General features: G+C 54.2%; 6 protein-coding genes across 6 annotated transcripts; 4 read left to right on the forward strand and 2 right to left on the reverse strand.

The window, feature by feature from the left end:
• Positions 1 to 1,333: 1,333 nt before the first annotated feature.
• On the forward strand, positions 1,334 to 2,867 carry KVR01_002373 (uncharacterized protein). The gene is made up of 2 exons (XM_044791367.1): positions 1,334 to 2,352; positions 2,453 to 2,867. Exons 1-2 carry the CDS (start codon positions 1,642 to 1,644, stop codon positions 2,585 to 2,587), a joined length of 846 nt encoding a protein of 281 aa, XP_044647388.1. The 5' UTR covers positions 1,334 to 1,641; the 3' UTR covers positions 2,588 to 2,867.
• Positions 2,868 to 4,360: 1,493 nt separating this feature from the next.
• KVR01_003022 (uncharacterized protein) lies at positions 4,361 to 5,587 on the forward strand (the record flags this gene model as incomplete). The annotated part of the gene is made up of 3 exons (XM_044787488.1): positions 4,361 to 4,430; positions 4,520 to 5,267; positions 5,416 to 5,587. 3 exons carry the CDS (start codon positions 4,361 to 4,363, stop codon positions 5,585 to 5,587), a joined length of 990 nt encoding a protein of 329 aa, XP_044648037.1.
• Positions 5,588 to 7,424: 1,837 nt separating this feature from the next.
• Positions 7,425 to 7,916, reverse strand: KVR01_003215 (uncharacterized protein; the record flags this gene model as incomplete). The annotated part of the gene is made up of 1 exon (XM_044789565.1): positions 7,425 to 7,916. One exon carries the CDS (start codon positions 7,914 to 7,916, stop codon positions 7,425 to 7,427), a length of 492 nt encoding a protein of 163 aa, XP_044648230.1.
• Positions 7,917 to 8,383: 467 nt separating this feature from the next.
• Positions 8,384 to 10,728, reverse strand: KVR01_003068 (uncharacterized protein; the record flags this gene model as incomplete). The annotated part of the gene is made up of 6 exons (XM_044791763.1): positions 8,384 to 8,884; positions 8,969 to 9,134; positions 9,189 to 9,639; positions 9,692 to 9,752; positions 9,824 to 10,550; positions 10,643 to 10,728. The coding sequence occupies 6 exons, from the start codon at positions 10,726 to 10,728 to the stop codon at positions 8,384 to 8,386; spliced, it is 1,992 nt and encodes a 663-aa protein (XP_044648083.1).
• Positions 10,729 to 11,312: 584 nt separating this feature from the next.
• Positions 11,313 to 13,876, forward strand: KVR01_002305 (uncharacterized protein; the record flags this gene model as incomplete). Its single annotated transcript, XM_044787499.1, has 4 exons — positions 11,313 to 11,542; positions 11,697 to 12,446; positions 12,493 to 13,670; positions 13,746 to 13,876. The coding sequence occupies 4 exons, from the start codon at positions 11,313 to 11,315 to the stop codon at positions 13,874 to 13,876; spliced, it is 2,289 nt and encodes a 762-aa protein (XP_044647320.1).
• Positions 13,877 to 16,219: 2,343 nt separating this feature from the next.
• KVR01_002096 (uncharacterized protein) lies at positions 16,220 to 19,824 on the forward strand (the record flags this gene model as incomplete). The annotated part of the gene is made up of 2 exons (XM_044788099.1): positions 16,220 to 16,352; positions 16,427 to 19,824. 2 exons carry the CDS (start codon positions 16,220 to 16,222, stop codon positions 19,822 to 19,824), a joined length of 3,531 nt encoding a protein of 1,176 aa, XP_044647111.1.
• Positions 19,825 to 20,868: the final 1,044 nt, after the last annotated feature.

Raw genomic sequence — 20,868 nt, forward strand, 5'->3', positions numbered from 1 at the left:
AATATAACTTTATTTATATATATTAAAAATAGAGACTTTTTATATTTTAAGTTTATAGAAATTAAATTTTATACTTTTATATTTACTTTTAATTTACTTTTAAATTTAAAATAAAGTTTTATTTAAATATTAAATAAGATTCTACTTAAAGTTTTTATATAATATTATAATTAATATTAATATATATAAAGTTATAAATTATTAAAAAGTAATATTTTAATTATATTTCGTTTATTATAAGTCTTTATATATTATATAATAAATTAACTATTTTAATTAAAAGTTTTAAATTTATTTTATATTAAAAATAAAGCTTTATTTAATTTACTTATTTATTAATTTATTTTAATTAAAAGTTTTATTTAAAAATAAAGTAAAAATATAATATAATAAACTTTTATAATTATTATATAATAAATATTATAAATATTATAACTTAATTATTTACTTTATATAATTTATAAAATATAATATAAAGGCGCTATATATATTTTTAAATATATATAAAATAAAAGTAAAACTATATAATTTATTAAAGGAAAAAAACATTTAAATTCGTTATTTATAAAAAGTTTCACTTTTATAATTTAAAGTAGTAAATGTTTTTAAAGTCCTTTAAAATAATATACCCCTTTTAATAAATAATGCATGTAAGTTATTCACTTCTAGTACATAACATGATTCCTACCTCATTCTTTCACCACTAAGTGTTTTTCTCGGAGCCGTTATCAGTTGGTTATCAGCAAAGACTCGGATCAGCTTAGTGATGGGTGGTGCAAACATACTTACCTAGGTACCTACTTAATAAGTAACTGCAGCCTGCAGAGTCAGCACGAGCCACGGAGCTACCCTGGGCACTTGAGCTGGTGGCAAGCACAAGCGCAACATCGGCTTATGTGACACTGTATGATTAGGCTGGGACGACAGGCCAAGACCGGTATCCTTTGCAGATGACTGTTTCGTGGATGCTGCAAGCCAAGAAGTAAAGGAGGGTCGGGTGCGATGCCCAATGACAAATAGGGGCAGCCTGCTTGCGGGCTCTTGCGGGGGCTGCTGACGGGGGCTATGAGTGTGATGTTTGGGGGGCGGGGCTTTTACCGGTGAAAGTGAAAGAGCTGTTTTTATGCAAGACCGCATGGTGTGGCTGGAAATACAGGCTTCAATTGGTTTTGGTGGAAAATGACTATTACAGAGATGCTGCAACCAGAATTATAGGAGGGTCGGGTATGATGAGTACCCAATGATCAAGCAATGTATTTAATTGCCAAGGTTGTTAAGAGCTGCTGACAAGCCACCTTCATGAAGCCTTGTTGTTACCAAGCCTCGAACGCCCGATCTCTTTGCGCGAGTGTCTGCCGTGGAACTCGCGCACAAGCCTTGTTGTAACTAAGCCTCGAACGCCCGATCTCTTTGCGCCAGTGTCTGACGGGGAACTCGCGTACATGTGGTTGTGTTTCTAATCCCCGCTCGCGCACATGTTGTAACTCTCAGGGTTTCCGTTTACAAACATGCAAAGTCAACCTTGGAATGGAGTCGGCCGGGATAAGACAAGTATAGAACAGGCGGCTTGTCCCAAATTCCCACAAACTTTGCGTGTTGAATCGAGGCTTTTGAACCTCAGTTCGTTGCCAAAGAAGCAAAATGACTGGGCCTGAAGTTATTGCGGCTGCCAACGGCGTGGCTGGACTATTCAACACACTCCTTGCCTGGTTCGAATACGTCTATATCGCGAAAGAAGCTCATTCAAGGCTTCAGTCCATTATTCTGCAGCTTGACGGTGCCCAGTTGAGATTAAGCCGCTGGGGCGAGGCTGCTGGGCTTGACGACATTAGTATCGAGGATGAGAGTTTCAAACTCGACTCTCTCGTCCTAGATGAACACCAGCAAAGCATCGCCATCGAGACCTTCAAGTTCATCTGTGCTAGATTCGAAGAATGCCAAAAGATTTGTCTCGATGCCCGCGGAGACAAGACTGAAGACGACCCTGAGGTCGAGAAACGGGAAAAGTCGCTGTCGGGAATACACTGGACTCCGAAGAATAAGTACCTTCATGACACGATGCGGAAAATTGTGTCAAAGCGCAAGAACAAAATAGGTGTTGTCCCCCGGATCAAATTCGCCATCTATGACGAGAAGCACCTGCAAGATCTGATCAACCACATCAACGATCACATCGATTCCTTGTATAAAATTTTCCCGCTCCCCGACGACACCGCTGCCTTGGACAGACAAAGCAAGCTTACCAAGCATGAGATTACCGAGCTCCTGTCGGTTATGGAAACGCTAGGTGCTGCCATCCGAGGTCGTGACGAATTGCTTGGATCAGCCATTGGAGTCATCTTAGACCAAAAGGCAAGTGTACATACATCCATTCTATGACTTCCTCAGCGCATTTTCGTCCACAAGGGGTGATCTGATATGGAACGAGTGAACGCTTACACATGATATATAGAACGAGATGCGGATGGAATACCATAGCAAAAACGTCAATAATGTTGTTCAAGGTCAGATGACAGGTGGCCAAGCTAGCCAACACAACACTCGGAACTCGGGAGGTGGTGGTGAAGGAAGACAGATTCGGGAATAACTCATGTGATTGGTGTGACTGGGGCAAAAATGGAGAGCATCGGGCTACTCCACTGAGTGTAGACTCACGGAGCCGGCTTTTATTAGACCAAACTTTTGAACCTGCTGGGCTTCCTGGCCGGGTTAGCGGCCGGGATCAAGATGCAACCATGGCCGCAGGGAGCATCGTGATTCGCATGGAGTACCAACATGATGTCGTTGGGACAGGCAAGTGTATTTTGATAGCAATACTAGGTATTCGATCATAGGTAGACACAAATAATGCGAATGCTTCACCAGAACTTGACCTCCTGAGAAAGACATCATGGCCTGCATTTAAGTGCAAATCAAGCATCTACCTAGGTACGCGGAACCTCAAATCATAGTCCGAGTTCCAGTCAGCACGGGCTGCCACCAAACGTCCCACCACTTCGATACGGCCTTGCAATCTCCTAGCGGAAGCGATCTTGCTGACTTTGAGATCCTCAAGGCCCTACGTAAGCCAGCAATCGATCGCAGCTGCATCATATGCTCACCGCGACAACAAGGCCCCCCCTCCCCGCGGGGCCCCTCCTGCCATGGTCCAGTCTCAGAAACCTGAGCATGCGCTTGTGACACGACAACGCTCACAACCAGGAACCCAGACGTCCCAAGCCCCTTAGACAATATTACAATACCATAGGGGAAATCAGGTTAGCCTTCTCCCCTGTTTGAAGTTTTGCCACATCTGCTGGCCCGGCCGGCCGGCTGCCCAACGCCAGCCTTATTAGCACCTGACGTCCGAGTCCAAGGCCGACGACCATGATGCCGACACCGACGCCGCTGTTGCAAGACTCAACAGCGAGGCACATTCGCCGTACAACCTATTGGTCAATAAGCCATCCTACCTGCACCACCGCAAGCAATAGGACCTCACACTCCTCTCCGACTGTCAGCTGTCCCAGCTTATCCTTTTTGGGCTAAATACCTAGTTATCGTGGATGGGAGTAGCCGGAAACAGCTTTCTCCTAACGCCTCCAATAAACAGTGCCGCTCACGACAGCTCTGAGAGAGACAGCATGGGGCCGCCAGCCCCAACATGCTCGCCCAGCGGCTTACTACAGCAGAGCATGCACCAAAGTTGATGCAGCCGGCCTCATTATAAACGCGTCATCGGGGCCTCGTCTCATAGGTCGGGATTTGAACTTCCTGGACGCCAGGGGCGGACGGGAGACTCACGCTCGTGGGACAGGGCGGATGGACGTCGCGAGCGGCGCACCAAGAGACAAGTAACACAAATATGTATGTAAATGGTGGATCACCGTGAATGAGAGATCCCTTTACACAACCGGGGAAGTGTTGCGACCCACACAGTGCAATATCCCGTTAAAGTTCAGAAGCTTGCATGGTATCCATGAGCGATGCTACGCTACGGAGCAGCCCCATCAATCACGAGCCCTGTGGAATCACGATAGAGCAGAATCATAAATATATCAACGGCTTTGATTGGTTGGTATCAGGTTTTATCGCTCCCTGTCAACAAGACAAGATAGTTGCCGTCTTGGCCAGGTAGACGCACCGTGGAAACGAAGTCGCATCACATGTGCAGGGGGGATTGCTGCCATAATGGGGACACCGACTCCGAGGCGGCGTTTTTTATATCCACTCTCGCCTTCTCCCACACAATCATTAGCGGCCCTCTGAACGAGACGCATTGCCACGTCCTTACCACCACCACGAGATCCAGTTTGTGAGCCATGACGGGCGGCACACCCAAAAGGGGGCGAGGCCGGCCTCCAGGGTCGCGCAACAAGGGATGGAAACACCAGGCGTCTACCAGCCGCTCAAGGCGTGGCACACCAGCTTCAGCAAGAGTCCAGGAAGAGGTAGAAGACATGTATGAGCACACCCACACCCTTGTCATGCGCCATGCAGCGCTAAGTTCCAAACAAAAGCGAACCGTCCCCGTCCCTAGGTGCCTCGTCCGAAAATGACAGTGGCGCCTGGGAAGCCGAGCGCCAGGTCCTCCTGGACGAGAACCAGGAACTGAAGAACAGGCTCGCCGAGGCCGAGGCAGCCCTGGCACAGACCCAGGAAGAACTTGCGGAGCAGGATCAGAAAGCCGCCGACGTGATTGCTGACGATAAGCGCACGATCGAGGAGCTCCAGGAATCCCTGAACGCCAGCCAGGACCGCATCGACAAGCTCCATGTGGACAAGGCGAGGTACCTGCGACGGGCAACCGAGGCCGAGGAGAAAGCTGCCGAGCTGGAAAACCACGTTCGAATCCTACAATGCAGACAGCCGTGGACATCGACCGCCGGCGCCACGTCATCTGGTAGAAGGGACCCCTCACCGTCGCGCAACGACGCCCCTTTGTCGAGGCAGGTCGAGGCAAGCGCAGCGGCCCCAGGCCAAGCTAGGTCTGCCGCACCACCAGCCCGAGTGCCCTCGCGGCTTGTATTCGTCGGAACAACGGCGCCAGGAGAGATGGCAGTCCATGCATGGCATAGAGGGTATACAGGCCATACAGGGCGGATCCCATGGCCTAATGAGGACGAGCTGCTGCTCGTAAGGCTGATCCTCGAGGTCGGGCCGCGCGACAAGCCGCCACGGTATTCAAAGATAGCCAAGGAATGGGCAGAGAAATTCCCAGATCGTATCCCGCGGGATCAGGGGCAGCTCAAGGACAAGGCGTGGAACATCAAGGCGTTCATTCTAAAGTGAGTGGAAAATGCCGTGCATCGCCCGTTGCTTAGTAATCTTGGGAGTCAACTCCCAAGATTACATAAGCACTCCCTGATCTACATTGATGTTGCCCAGGTGTTCTACCAACCTGAAGCGTGCTACCTCTAATTTATGCTCGACCAGGAATCGCCTATTCCTACCTCCCAAGTTTGATGACATCGGAATAAAAGACAAGGTTCGAAAAGAGCTCATATCGGCGGGTATCAATCCCGATAGGAGGGAGGATGACATGGTGGTGGAGGTGGACGAGGACGGGAAGCAGAAAATGTATCTGACTAACGTGTTGCTGGTCTAATGCCCGGATTGGGAGCGAATGTGGACAAGACGACCTGGAGATGACGCTCTTTCGAAATATCTTCGAATCTATACTCGTAGGCTTGGGTTGGTGTCTGTTTAATCTATTTCCTTCATCGCTCGCTTCTCATATGAGGCCACTTCTGGTGTCTTGACGCGTCAAACACTCGTACCAATGCTTGCTTTCAGGTGAAATTGAATGTGTGAGACATTGCTCTGCCTTGCCGGCTTCAGGCAGCCTTGGAAGCTGGCTGCCCGTACGCACGTCCTCCACAGGCCCTCCGTGGAGAGGCATCAAATCACGAAAACACGTGACCCGACCGACCCGCGCGCGTGCTGCCAGCGGCGCACTGCAGAAGATGTACCAGTCCAACCAACCAACCCGAAATCGAGTTGTAGGGAGTTGCCCTCAAACCCCTCAGAAAACTCGTGGTGTTCACTTGATTCCAGGCAACAGGATTTACGCATGCGTCAAGCTGCCGCCGATAACCAGCGCGCCGGCGAGTAGCTGCCTCAATAGCAGGAGATGCCAACACATGCTGCTCGCGAGCCGTCCTGATGTAAGAATTTCACCGCTAATCAGTCCATCCTTAGTTATATTCACTGGAGCTTGCCCTCGCTGCAGAAGCATGGGCCGGCCATTGCTGGCCGTGACGGGTGGAGGAGGTCGTGGGATCGCATGAAAGGCATTCATCGCAAGACTCTGCATTTTCATTTGATTTACGTGAGCAACCCAGTAGCTGCCATGCTGGATGCCGTCTCCTTTTTCCCATGAGACCCTAGCTTCTAATCTGAAGCCCCTTTGCTGACAAATGTCCACGGGTACCAGGGAAAGTCGTCCCACTGCCCGAGCTGGCCAAGCATCCTGAAAATTGGCAATACCATCAGCTCACCCTCCTCGCTGTGGAGTGGATCCTCGCCACTGTGAAGCGCGGGTCCGGAACCCTGGTCTTGGTCGTCCGCGTTGGCCAGGTTGGAGGGCCCAGCAGCAGCGGCGGCGTCTACAGTTTCTGTCCCAGCGTCGAGCCGCAGCCAGAGAAGACGCTGGACGCGGCTCAGTTCTTCGACGTGGTCTCTGAGCCCGCCCTCAGAGCGTGCTGCTAGTTTCATTGTGTGAACCTGGACCCGACCGACGACCTCAACGCTGTCAAACTTACCGCCCGAATAAGGTGAAGAGGCTTCGCATGCTGGCAAGTCCCGATGCTGCTCCTGACGTCGCCAGGCTGTCTGCGTTGCGGCTGGTCGGTCTCTACGATATGCTGGACGAAAAAGGATCCGATTGAGAGTTGAGGAGAAATGGAAGACGAGTTGACGAAGGTAGCGGGAGAGAAGGAGTGGGAAGAAGATGACAAGTGCGGTGAGGCTCTCGATGGCTGCTGGCTGTTGCCGTTGCTGCTGCCCTCGTCAAATCGGAGTCAGGCGGACCTCACGCCCGTGGGCCGGGAGTCGCTCGTATCATGGCTCCGTTGTTGGAACTTGCTACCTAGGTACACTTTCTGGCTACGGAATCAGTCTTTAACCTAGAGCCCGGCTAGGCCCCCAGCACGTATTATCAGACCTCTCGGCATCAGCAGGCACCGTTTCGGGCCTGAGCCTTTCGACCACTTCACGAGCGTACAAGGCACACGTACACATACAGCAAGCCTCAAACCACTGGGGGAATTATTCAAGATTCAATGGGCTTTTGTACTTTTAGAGACGGATCAAATAAGACAGATATATTTAGTAGTCACTGATAAGGACCCTCCAAGCCACATAGCCATGGAGAGCTTCTGCCTAGCAAAAGCATGCAGCCTTCTTGCCCTTGATTATTGCTAAGAGAGGAATCAAGCGTCCAATCACTCCCGAGTAAGTTGATAGGTCGATGGCGAAGCCCGCAAAGAACGAGCCCAGGCCCGGGCAAGAGCAGGGTCCACCGTCTGAACATCAACAGCCCCAGTCTGGTCCCCAGCCTGGTCTTGTACGACATCTTGATTCTCTTGCTGCTCTTGCTGCACCACTCGGGTAGGTTCACGGCAAGCCTCCTGCTCAGCGCGCTCGAGAAGATAGTCCTCCGCATCAGCCAGGGCCATCGACCTGAGCTCCTGCATGTTTCTATAATGCTTCCTCTTGGCACCTGCTCGACAACATTTGCAAGAAAAGCCGGAGCCGAGCGCGAGGTCGTAGACCCAGTGCTGCTTGTGGTTGTGCCACTCGAGGAAGCCAGGTCGAACAGCTTTGTACTTCTCAATGACCTCGCGGGGGCCGGTGGGCTTGCCGCGCTTGATCTTGCCGCTGCGGCCCTTCCAGGTCTGCTTTGGAGACATTATCTCGATCGCAAGACAAGACATGTTGTCCATACTTTCTTCTTGACTTGGTAGTAGTGAGGAGAGTGATAAGCCCTGGAAGGTGACGGTGTTGTGCTGTTGATATCTGCAGGAGGTTATCTGATGAAGGTGTGGTGGATGCTGGACTGCCATTCAACCTGGCGAGGGCCGATCAACTTATACTGGTGATGAAACAATGTCCATTGTGTGTATCTAGAGAAGTACTTATTCTACAGTGCATCCCGCATCTAACAAATGCTGCATTGAGCAGCAGACATTGCCATTGTGCGCCCATTGACCAGGGCGGCAGTATGACAAAGGCTTTTTATCCGGCTCTCCAAGATCGTAACATCTGCGCCAAACCGCTTTGTTCCGAATTCTTTACACCACATGGATTCCATCCAGTGGAGACATTAGAGCCAAACCGGCCTGTGCGCCGCTGCGAGGCCCCACTGCAAGCTTCAACCTCCGTCCTCTTGCCAAAAGTCGCCTCAGTCGTCCATTCCGCTCATCTCCACGTCGTCATCCCCGACGGGGGGCGCGGTCACTGATCTAAGTCGATGTCGAGGACGTAGCACCATGCCGTAGATGCTGCCTCCGTCGCTGTTGGAGGCGCGACGAACAGCCGGCTGCTGACCATCGGGAAAGGCGGCGGCGACGCGAGCCTTGATCTCTTCCTCGCACTCCCAGATCTGCAGGGTGCGGCTGCCCGGCGGGACCCAGAGGCTGAACTGGACGGTTCCAAGCTCAGTGAAGCGCTTAGCCCTTCCCAGCTTCTTCTTGACCGTGAGCTCCAGCGTGTCGCTGGCGAGGTTGATGTCGAACTCGAACCTGAGCTTGCCCCTCTTGCGGCACGGGATCTGGAGGAGGTCGTAGGCCCTGTAGTCGGTGTCGATGACGGAGTCGTCTTGGGGGTTGTCAAACTCTGGCTGACAAATGACCTTGAAGTCTTGGGAACCGTCGGACTTGACGGTCCTGGTCCACTTCCGTCCCTGATAAAGCGCATGGTAGTTAGCAAGAGCAGCGTAGAGGCGGAGCCAGGTGCATTGCCTAGTATCGGTAGAAGATTTACTTACCTGAGCCCACAGCATAGTTGCCTTGCTGTCCCACTCGTATGCCAAGTGGCCATCTACCATGTACTGCTTGGTCAAAGCAAGGCCGAAGGCCGCCTTGTCGACGAACTGAGCCACAGACTTCGCGTTCGCCAAGGCATAGTTCGCTCCTCCGGCGAGTCGGTTGTGTCTGTGCTCAATTAATAAGACCTTTCAGTGGAAAATCAGCTGGTGGTATACGTACTCGCCTGGGTGATCGATCTCGACAAGAGCGACAGGCCGCTTCACCTGGTATTTGTTGCAGAGCTCGTTCATGCGCTGAGACCACATGACACCCTTGGCTGACCCGCCGCCGATAACGATTTCGATCCTCTCGCAACGAGTCTCAAGGGCTTTGAGTTGTTGAAGGCCGTCTTCAATCAGCTTGAAAGCATGATCGAAACCCTTGTTGAACTGCTTGGTGAATTCCTCGGGTTTCAGGCTGAAGACAAATGGCATTCTGCCTGGAGCACATCCGTGGATCACGAAAGACGCACCCAGGTCAAACCTGTAGTCCGCAATCATGTTGTAGAACGTCTTCATGATTGCGGTCTCGACGTCCAAAGGCATTTCCGTTCCATCGAAATCGATCTTCCATGCCTCCCTCGCCTCTTGAACCACATGCCAGCCCCACAGGGCGGTGCCGCCAATTGCGCCTAAATAACCTACATTAGGGAGGCATGTGCATAGGAGGGGGGGGGGGCTTACCATGATCAGGGCGAATCTCCAGCTGGTTGTCGTCATCGCAGATAGTGACCAAGGAGGTGTTCTATACAAGGTACTTGTGAGTTTTTGATGTTTTACCAGCCGTCATGCACCTAGGCTTTGGGGTTGACTTACTGTACTATGTCCTCCAGCGTCTATGACCAAGACAGCGTTCCTTGTCCTGCCGAGTTCGAAGAAATGGCGTGCCTTTAGACCCTCGCGATCATACCGAGTGGCCAGTGTACCGCGGTAGAAGGCATAGTGCATGTTTGTCTGTCCCTCGCTGAGAAAGATGAACTGCGGAGCAGCAACCGGGAAGACTTGGTGCCACGCATTGGTCAGAAGTTGACCGTACTCTTCCTCAAACTCAATTGCCCATTGAGCCGGGATGGTCAGCGCTATGGCATCAATTTCTCCGCGGGACGTGTCTGGGTCACACCCGAAGAATTTAGAAGCCTCACGCAAGACAGCCAGTAGAATCTGCTGAATGCCTATACGGATGTTCTGCTTGAGCTGGGGCTCATTGTTCGCTTGCTCTATGAGGCTGCGGATTTGGCCAGACTGTGCGGCAAATTCATCAGTGAGTCCGACAACTGCATACATGGCAAGCTTGGATGAGATGGCCTGGCGTCCAGGCTCAACGTTGTTTCCTGGATAGATCCAGTGACCAGGAGGATTTGGCTGCTTGTTGTCGAATGGATAAATGTCGGAAGCAAATTGGCGCTTCATCTCTGTCCGATCAGTCGCCCTGTCTGCTTCACCCGGAGTGTGAATTATGAGATGATCGATCGGTTCATCTCGCACCCTCTTGAAGAGGACCTTTGCCCGGACGGCCTGGCTTCCCCAGTCAATGCTCAAGGTTCTGTTTGGTGGAAGGTTAGTTCTGCATTTATCAATGCATACCACTGACACGGGGGCGCCGAAACAGGGTTCTGTTGGCTTGCCTGTACTTACTTTCTGAACACATAGTCACGCTGCGGGCGATCGCGGAGGTATTCGTGTTCTCTCGCCATGTCATTGGTGGTGGTGTCGACCGACATCCTTGATGAAAAGGCAGATGGTGCCTGGTATGATGGGGAGGATTAACGGTCAGGTGCTGTCAAATGCCGGCTCGACTGCTGCCGATTGTGCGTTTGGAAGTTGGGGCTGGCTGCACCGCGTGTTTGAGTGACGCGACCACGTCCACCTTGAGCAAGTAATTCCTGCAGGTGAGGTACCAGGGGAAAACACTTGAAGAGCTGCAACATCTGGCTCTGGCGGTAGGTAGGTACCTAAGTACCTACGTACCTAGGTACCTTTGCGGGCAGCCTAGCTGGCCCACTTCAAGCAACGTCCAGTCTCTGCGTGCCAATTCTCGATTTGCCCACAACACAACACACTTTGAGCAGCGACTGAGGTTTGCAGAACTCAACACTCAAGACTGTTGTTGCGTAGATTCTCATTACAAGAAAAAAACTACTTCTGTCATTGGTAGGACACACGCACCAATTCGGAGTCTGTCCAAACCGAAAAACGATCGCTCCTCCGCCAGCACAGCTTGCTCAAGTGCCCCAGAGCCACGTCTGCGAGCTGAGCAGACCACCAGTCAACATCACACCCCGAGTCGTGATTCATCACATTCGCAATGGATCCCGCTATCTCAACCACAACGGATCCCGCTGAACGAAATAGAATCCATGAGCAATTCATCAGCCAGTTCCGCCCCAATCCGGATGGTCCTGATTATGACTGCGGTGGCAAATACGAAGAACACCGAGGGCTGCTGAGAGGAATCCGGGACCCTGGAAATTCTACCCCTGACGACGTCAAGCCTCAGGCCATTGAGTATCTCAAAGAAGACGTCTTCCCTTTCTTGTAAGCGCGTCCTCCATTACCAGTCATTTCATCACGGTTTTACTCTGGTCTTGAGTTACCAGGAGTCTTCACCAGCAATCAAAAGCCTTGTGCTTCCATCACCCGTCGGAAAACATTGTCTCGCAGTAGATGTTGGCTAACTGTGCGTTGGCAGTGAGCGTTGCGAAGATGTCCACAAGCAGGAGCGAGATGAGCTCTTGGCCGTCTACCTAAAATACAATGGGCCCGATGGAATTCGCACCCGTCTCCAGCCAGAGCTCAACGAGAAGCGGGGAAGAGTAATGGCCTTTGGTCTAGACGATGACAATGCCACAGAGGCGATGACGAAGTTTATCCCCTATGACTCGGCGACCGGCGTGTACTTTTGGTTCGGGAAAGGAGGCTACGTCACCTACCATAACATGCATAAAGAATTGTCAACAGGAGGCTCCGACAGCAGTGATTTTGAACCCCCTGTTATCAACCACATTCCCCTTGGAACAGCGGAGAATGGCAACATGGCGCACCACCACAACATCAACCCCGATGACGATCTTTCCCTCAATCCCGGCCTTTTGGAGCTTTTGCGGGGTCTGATGAAGCTCAAGAATGCCCAGCCATTCATCAACTTCGCCCACGAAAAGAACGCGGACAACTACCAGGGTGTAACCTGGAGGCCTCGCTGCTTGAGTTTCATCGAGCAAGGTCTTCAACTGGACCCCTCCATTGGCTACGGATCTACAGCATTCTTCAACGACATGCTTCTGGTGTTTACCAACACTCGGAAGGGAAACCCCTTTCTCTACACGGAGGAGAATAGACAAGCAGATGGCGTGGAGTCAGTGATGATGAAGAGACTGAAAACGATGGGAAGCGCCGGTGCGAAGCTTCTGGTAAGTCATCCCAGCCGGTGTAATATCCAACTGTAGTTGAAACTGACACTCGCTCAAGGCACAATACGAGGCGATTAGAAAACAGGGACCAGAAGACTGGTCGGATCCTGAAATGCTCTACTTTAAAGCACCCCACAATCCACATCTCGACAATTTTGACGGAACAAAACCTGATGAAAACAAAGTTAGGACTCTGGCCTGGTGGCAGGTTTGCTTGAGTCGAAAGCGCGTCCAGAAGCTGCGTGCCAGCCTGGCTTCCACAGCACCAACTGCACACCAAGACACTCAAACCCCTGGCTTGGACAGCGGTGCTCCGCTAGACCAGCGCTCCGGAAAGCGCTCTCACGAGCAGAGCGTAGAACCCGAAAAGGATGGCCCGAGCCGCGTTTCAAAGCGCCCGATGTCGAATCCTGGCATCAATCCCAACCACTGCACAGATCCTCTGGGACAGCCTGGGCTCAAGAGTTATCGACAGATGATGGGCCTCGAGAGGAATGACGAGGAGGACGAGATTGACCAGAGCGAGGTGGTGGAGGAGAGAGCTCCGAAGCGACAGCGTTTGACCGAGCCCGCGGCTGTTACCAACCTTGCTGCCACGAGCTCTGGGCCGTCTCGTCCTGGTCCATCTGCGGCTCGTACCAGACTTGCTGCCACGAGCTCTGGACCTTCTCGCCGTGTTCCAACTGCGGCTCCTGTCCAGCGCCGCTCTTCGAAGCGCCTTAGGGCTCAAGCTGATGCTGACAACGACAGCGACGATGATGACGATGGTGGTGAAAGCCACGGGGCATCTCGTTCCAAGCGACGCCGCCTCACAAAGGACACAAACTCTGCGGGCCTCCCACACGCGAGCCCCGAGGCTGGGCCGTCCACCGCAAGCAAAGAGATGCATGAGCCAGCAGCCCTTCTTTCCCACAGCGGTCAAGCCCGGGCATCATCGGCCGCTGGGCAGCCAGCGCCTGAGCAAGGAAAGAAGCCGGTCCATTACCCGGCGCCAGCATCGCAGGCCCTACCCTCCAGCAGAAACACCGTGGCCATGAGCAAGCTCGCCAAGATGGGCAAGACACGCCCGTGGGTATTTGGCTACAGCACCGACGAGGGCTACGGCCTCTATGCATTCATGAAGTGTCCGCGCCGCAACTGCAAGCAGCGATTTGCTAGCGATTCTCTTCGGAACAACCACGCACGTGACCACCTCTCAGGCTGCGGTCAAGCCTTCATCGACGAGCAGGACATGGTGAGGCAGTACGCCAGCCAAGGTATGTATCCATTGGAATTCCCTCCCCACCTCACCGCCTTGTCCATGCAAGTGCTAACATTCTTCGTCAAAACAGTGGTCAAGGATGCGGGCAGGAAGTCCGACCTGACGGTCGACTGGGCGCGCAACTCCAACATGAACCTTCTCCCTTCGAATGAGAAGGACAATCACCCCGATAACTTCCCCCAGCCGCCTGCGGATGAGTAGGCCGCACCAATTACCACCGAACCGAAAAACAAGAAAAAATTGTCGAAACACCTGTACAGAATACCAGCCGTGGCCACGAATGAACTCACGACAACACGGCCTCATTGACATCCGTGAGAGTGGCCCAGACCCCTTCACCCAATCACACCTAATTGACACACCCAGACGCCTTCCCCGACCTCCGCCTTGCATAACACTTCTCCGGGCCATTGTCTTCATAAGACAGCCTACCTCACCGGCCAACATAATACCGTGCTTCAGCACACTACAGCAACACGGGCGATGGGATCTGGTCCCCAGACGGAAGACTTACCCTGCCTTCACCATATCCACGGTTCCTGCTTCAGGTCTACTCTACCAGCATTGAGCTTCTCCGCCGGCATCGAGCTTATCGACTGCTCTGCTCGCATTGAGCTTATCGACTGCTCTGCTCGCATTGAGCTTATCGACTGCTCTGCTTGCATCGAGCTTATCGACTGCTCTGTTGGCATCGAGCTTATCGACTGCTCTGTTGGCATTGAGCTTCCCAACTGCTCTGCCTGCATTGAGCTTATCGACTGCTCTGCCTGCATCAAGCTTCTCTGCTACCATCTTCCACTCATCCGCCTTGCCCACATCAGACCTAGCCTTTTGGCATCGAGTTCACTCTGCCAAAAGCGCCGACTCCCCCTGTCGGCATCAAGCTGCTTTCCGTCATCGAGTTCACTCTGCCGGCAACAGACTTGGTCATCCACGTGGGCTGATCTCATCACATACACCCCGCCTTTCACCGCCTTTGAGGGCCAGCTACCAACGCTTGGGCAAATACTGGAGAGTCTAGGGGAATGAGTTTGGGCAATACACGAAATTTGGCACTGGGCCGAACGAGCAGCATGTGCTGCATTACTTGAAAATTAGGCCAAACGAGCAGCGTGGGCTGCATGATATGAAAATTAGGCCAAACGGGCAGCATGGGCTGCATGACATGAAACTTATCCTTAGACTACTCAATGGAATGAAATCAATCAAATTGTAGAAAATGCTGCTCTGATGCCCTGGTTCTCAGTGCTGGTGCCTGATTGAGCTCTGGTCTTGAGGGCGCCCGCAGTGCGCGCGACGCGCGACGACGCGAGGCTGACGCGCTAGTCAAACGGCCCGCCCCGCCCGCCCCACTAAAGCTTGCTGCCCCACCAAAGCCTTCTCAAGCTACCCCACCAAAGCCTTCTGCCCCACTAAAGCCTTCTGCCCCACTAAAGCTTACCGCCCCACTAAAGCCTGCAGTCCCACCACACCTGCACAACGGCGAGGCGCGAGGTCCATTTTGGGAAGTTGTCAGCCTCGACGTCAGCAGACCAGACCTCCCACCTCCCACCTCCCACCTCGCCACCAGGCAACACAACCACCTCTGAACATTTGAAGTCGATGTGTGTGCGATTTGAAGAATGTGTCTGTAATTTTTGAGTAGTTGAGGGAAGCTTTGTGTATTTGATAGATTTCCTTAGTTAGCCGCCCAAGCAACGCTTCGGGCAAGCCTCGCGTCTCAGGCCACGCAACTTCGAGTTTGTAGGAATCAACAACCACCCATTTGCCTACATTTTCAGTCCCAAAATCCACTCGATTTCTGCAGTGCTTCCAAGTAGTCACGTGCCAGAATACACAGCCGTGAGCGATGGGCATACTGTGTGTAACCAGTGCTCTCAACGTATTGCACTGTGTGCAGGTGATGGTCCTCTACACAATAGTGACTCTCTGTGTATTCTGGAACGAACCAATCACGTCGCAGCTCGCAGATTCTGAATGGCACCAGTTCCTATTGTTCTTAACGGAACCAATTGCGATTGTCCCCATCAGTCCGTGCTCCTGAGAGGGAGTCACCTTGTGGAGCCTCGCCTCCGTTCTATTGGGCAGATCACTGTGCTCGCAGCGGTTCATGGAGGGGCACATCGTGGGTTGCCGTGGAAGCACCTCATGTGATATCTACCAAGTGACATTTCCATTCACTGACGAACAGTCACTGCACCAACAATTGCTATTCTGCGCAGCTGCAGACCTCAAATCCACAAGTACTTAAACCCTCGCATTCCCCCTGTTCCAGCAATCTTCCTCCGTCCAACAACAACAATCTGGGATTCGACCAGAGTTGACTGAGATTTCATTTCAAGACCACAGTTCATCTTGTTCTGCCATCCATCCATCCATCAACTCCTCTGTCAACCCATCTGTCAACCCAAACTTCTAATTTCAATCCTGTACTGCCCATCAATCCCAACCTCCTCTGTCATCAACAACTCTCTGTTGTCTTCGTTGTGCCACCCTACCTACCACAAACACACACATACTACGACTTCTTCCAAATCGTCCACAATGGCACCCATCAAGAACAAGAAGACGCGCACTGGCGCCGATCGCGTCGACCCGAAGCATATGACCTTCGAAGAGAGGTTCGCGGCGGTCACTGGCATGGCCCCCGAGCCAAAGATCCTCACCGACAAACCCTGTCCGTAAACACCCCAACGCGCCCAGCCAGGGCTCACTATTTTGACAACCACCGCTAACAATCCGCACGTGCAGTTTCGAAGCGCCCTGGCTTTGCGAGTGTGAGGGAGTCTGCCCTCTGCTCCCTCGTGAGCCCCGAGAACTCGACTCTGGCCCGTTTCCTGCGCGAGGAGGAGAAGGCCATGGACAACCTGACCGGTGTCCTGCGTCGCATCGACGAGCTCGAGGCCAAGGTCGAGCGCCTCTCCGACCCCGCCTCCTCCGCAGACCTTCTCACCACAGAGATGGCTGCTGCGTCGCCCGCGCGCTTTGAGAAGCTGTGGAAGATGGCCAAGTCTGCCAAGGCCGGTCAGGAGGCCTTGAACAACCACGTGACGGCTTGGACCCAGTGGGCACAACAGCAGATCATCCAGCTCGACGACAATGTCAATACGGTGGACAAGCACTTTGTGAAGAGCTCGGACAACGACGAGTTCAAGACTGAGACCAGCAACAAGGTCAAGTCCCTGCTGAAGCAGCTCGAGCAGCACAAGGGCGCATCGCACAAAGAGATCACAGGGCTCAAGAAGAACATCACGGGCGAGCTGGAGGCACTCAAAGCCATGGTGGAGAAGTCCAAGGCCGAGGGCCAAGCCTCAGCAAAGGCCGAGGAGGTCCAGGGGCTCAAGGACAAGTCTGAGGAGCACGGCGGGTACATCAGCAACCAGGGCGAAGAACTCAAGAAGCTCAAGGAGGAGAACCAGGCGCAGGCTACTCTGATTGCCCAGCAGGGCGAGAAGCTTGCCGAGCAGGAGAAGCAGATTGCGGACCTGAACGCCGGACAAAAGGTCCAGGACGCCGAGCACGAGAAGCTCAAGCAATTTGTCCTGAGCCTTGCTGCCCACACCGGCTTTCAGAACAACAGCCAGCAGTTCCCTGGTCCTGGCCCCGGCCCTGGCCACCAGCAACAGCAACAACAGCCTCCTCCTCAGCCTGGCCCCTCCAACCAAGCTCAAGGACCCCAGGGAAATGGAGCCTGGACACCACCACCAGGCCAAGGCTCTCAGCCAGCTGATGATGTGGACATGGAGGGGTCCGAAAACCCTGTCGAGGACGACTCCCCGATGAGGGATGCGCCGCAGGAGCCTCAGCTGCCTCACGGGCAACTCCATCTGCCTGAGCCTCCCCAGCCTCGACCCATTCACCCCCAGTTCCAGCAGCCTCCACCTCACCAGGCTCCATCTCCACAGCCCCAGTTCGCACCTCAGCCGCCGCAGCCAAGCAGCGCAGGGCTCGATGACATCGCAATGGGTGATGAAGGACCAGTTGTCTCGGGCAACAACGCCAACGCGGGAGCGACACCAACCACCGCTCCTCCAGCTGAGGCGCCCCTCTTCAATTTCGACCAGCCAACTTTTAACAACCCGAACTCATTTTCCTTTAATGGCACTGCCCCCGCTGTGAACCAGCCGCAGGTCAACTGGGGGGCTACGATGGGACCCCTGAGCTTCGGTCCTCCACCTCAGCTCGCTGCCGATGACGATGAGCGGCCACACCCTTCCATGGCCAACATGACTCTGGCCCCAGCTGCACTGCCCTCTCCTCCACCAAGCCAGCCTTCCCCCACTCATGCTGGCGCTTTCGGTCCTGCAGCTGGCCAGCCTGTTCCATTCCCGGCTGCCACCTTCAACCACCCAACAGGTCAGCCTGCTGCCGATATGAGGTCACCTGTAAATAATGGTGCCTCTCCTGCCACCAACATCAACGGTGGCCCAGCCTCTCATGCTCCGCGCCCACCATCCCCTGAACTCGGTTCACCCGCTGTGACCGCCAGACTCAACGGTTTCCCAGCCTCAGATGCTCCCCGCCCGGCCGGACACACCGGCGGCCGACCATCATCCCCTGAACTCGGCTCAGCCTCTGCCGCCGCCCAGCCCTGGAGACCCACGATCAAACCCAAGGGGGCCCAGAAGAAGAAGGCCAGCATCTTCATGCAGAAGAAGCCGGCAGCAAACCCCGGCAGCCCAGCCTCGGTAACAAGCAAGGCCCAGACGATCGAGAGCCATGCCGCCTCGTGGGCCAAGAAGAAGCAGGAAGCCTTCCGTGCTGGGAAGCTGCCCGAGTCTGAGCAGGCATCCTCACCCCGGGCACCAGAGGCGCCGATGACACCAGCCGACGACGAATCCGCAGAATGGATCAAGGAGCTCGCCGGCGAGGCCTCAGAACGGATGAAGGAGCTCCGGTCAAGGGCCAACCCGTCGCCCTTCGCGGCCAAGCCCAAGCCCACCACCAACAAGCCAACCACCTCAGCATACGGGACCAGCTCCTCTGCCACGCATGACACCGTCGAGTCGGAGGACCCGGGCAACATCTTCCTCAGGGACATGGCCGAGGAGCCCAAGCCACAGCCACAGCCCAAGCCAGAGCCCACGCACGTCCACGAGCCCGAGCTGAACCCCCGCAAACACACCAGCCAGCAGCACCGCGCCGCCCCGTCCGTCGAGGTCGAGGATGACTCCCCGATGGACAACGGCCGCAGGACGCTGAAGCCCAAGGGCCGCGCCGGCAAGATGTCGCCCGGCAAGGCCAAGGAGATGATCGAGGACCAGCACGTCGACCAGGCGTTCGCCATGTGGGACTTTGCAAAGGCAGCCACCCCGCCCAAGTCTCCCGCCTCTGACGCCTCCGGCAGCGGCTCCTCCCCATCCTCCTCCAAGATGACAAGCGGGCTGGTCCAGGAGCGCGCATCTCAGGATGACGCCGCCGCCTCCTCGGACGACAACGGCGAGCACGCCCAGAAGGTGATGCGGGTCACGCGGCCGGACGAGCCCCGCCTGACCGCCAAGCCGCGCAGCCTCATGAAGCGCATGACCAAGGACCAGATCGAGGGCCACCGGGAGGTGGAGGCGCAGATCGTGGCGGACGAGGCGGACGAGCGGCGGCGCCTGAAGGCGGCCAAGGACAAGATCGAGAAGGCCCTCGCGGCACAGGACGACGTCGTCGACTACGGCGACCCCTCGGACGCGAACGACGAGGACACGCACATCACCGTGGTGCTGTCCCCCACCGAGCCCACCAAGCCCGCCAAGGCCACCAGGTACTCGACCGTCATGTTCCTCGACTGGGAGCAGAGGATCCGCAGCAGCACGCGCAACTTTGCCAAGATCACGCTGCAGGGCCGGGGCGGCGACGCCGTCACGCGGCGGTGGGCCGAGGCGCTCGACCACTTCGACACGGAGGTGTGGCCGCTCGACAAGCTCATCCCGTGGGCGGGCTACGACTACGACGCGGACGGGTACACCGCCGCGCAGATGACCAACATCATGAGCTACTGGGCGCAGGAGGTGTTCGTCACGGCGCTGGAGAAGGTCGTCGAGAGCTTCAAGAAGGGCCCGAGCCCGGCCCTGGATGAGGAGAAGGGCGACATGATCCACAATAAGATCCTGGAGCATGGGAAGAAGTACCTCCGGGAGCACGCCCCTGATGTCGTCTAGGCGTCTGCCACCACCACCACCACCATCTAAGCTTCCTCCCCTGGCATACGGCTCCATACCTCGGCATTTCCTAATCGGCCACGTCCTCAATCGTGTGGTTTGACAAGATGCCTCGGGTCCTCACCATGGCTACGACTCATCCATCCCCCAGCACACGACACACAGCAGACTTCAGCGTTGACTCGGCCGCGTCCTCAACCGCGTGGCGTGACAACATGCCTTGGGTGCCTACTCACTGTGGGTCAGGCCCCAGCAGGCTGATGCTGCCAGAAAGAACCGCCACTTCTCCCCAAACAACAGCTCGCCGACTCACAGACACACCACTGTGGTGTTATGGCTCGGCTGAGCGTTTGCGGGGTTGAAGTAAAGAGGACGGAGGGCTAGGGGACAAGAAGCCCAAAGGCTGGGAGGCCGGGAGGCTGGGAGGCTAGGAGGTATAGGAATGATTGGTGGAGGAGTAGCGTGGACGGTAGCGAGCGGGTAAGGGACGGAAGGAAGGAAAGAAGGAAGAGGATTTGGTAAAGCGGAAAAGGGTACAATACCCATGACTTTGAGCGCTTCTTAGTGTACTTTGAGATACCCGACATGATGAGCCTTTGCAGTAGCTCCATGTCTCGAGATGATCACATTCAGTAGATGATCATCAAGTAATGGCAAAGTAATACAGCCAATTACAACCAACTTCTCTATCTCTCACCGTAGACTTTTATAACGTGAGCCCCCAAACCCCGTCCCATCTATCTAATAGCACTCGCAGAGCAAAGGTTCAATCTACCAGAGCACCCGTAAGTCTGAACGCTCCACCCGCTGCATATCATCATCAACCTGCCGCCAAGGACTACCAACCACCCGCCGGCCCGTCCACCCCTTTATATATACATACAACCACCAAAAACAGCGAGGCAGTGCCCAAAGCGAGCAAGGAAGGTTTCAGGGGCCCTTGGCATCATGACTTGCGGCTCCCGGGTGCAACCGAAGCCTCCGCACTGCCATCCAATCTCGCCATGTCATGGACGGTGAGAGCCACGAGTCAGTCCGGGCCCA

This window comes from Diaporthe batatas (assembly GCF_019321695.1).
Source record: "Diaporthe batatas strain CRI 302-4 chromosome Unknown Contig00003, whole genome shotgun sequence".
NCBI classification, from domain to species: domain Eukaryota; kingdom Fungi; phylum Ascomycota; class Sordariomycetes; order Diaporthales; family Diaporthaceae; genus Diaporthe; species Diaporthe batatas.

What these genes read in the sequence shown, in the direction of transcription:
- KVR01_002373 (XM_044791367.1), top strand. Translation starts at nt 1,642, where the DNA reads ATGACTGGGCCTGAAGTTATTGCGGCTGCCAACGGCGTGGCTGGACTA. An exon ending in GAGTCATCTTAGACCAAAAG is followed by an intron (nt 2,353 to 2,452) that starts GCAAGTGTACAT and finishes CATGATATATAG; the next exon opens with AACGAGATGCGGATGGAATA.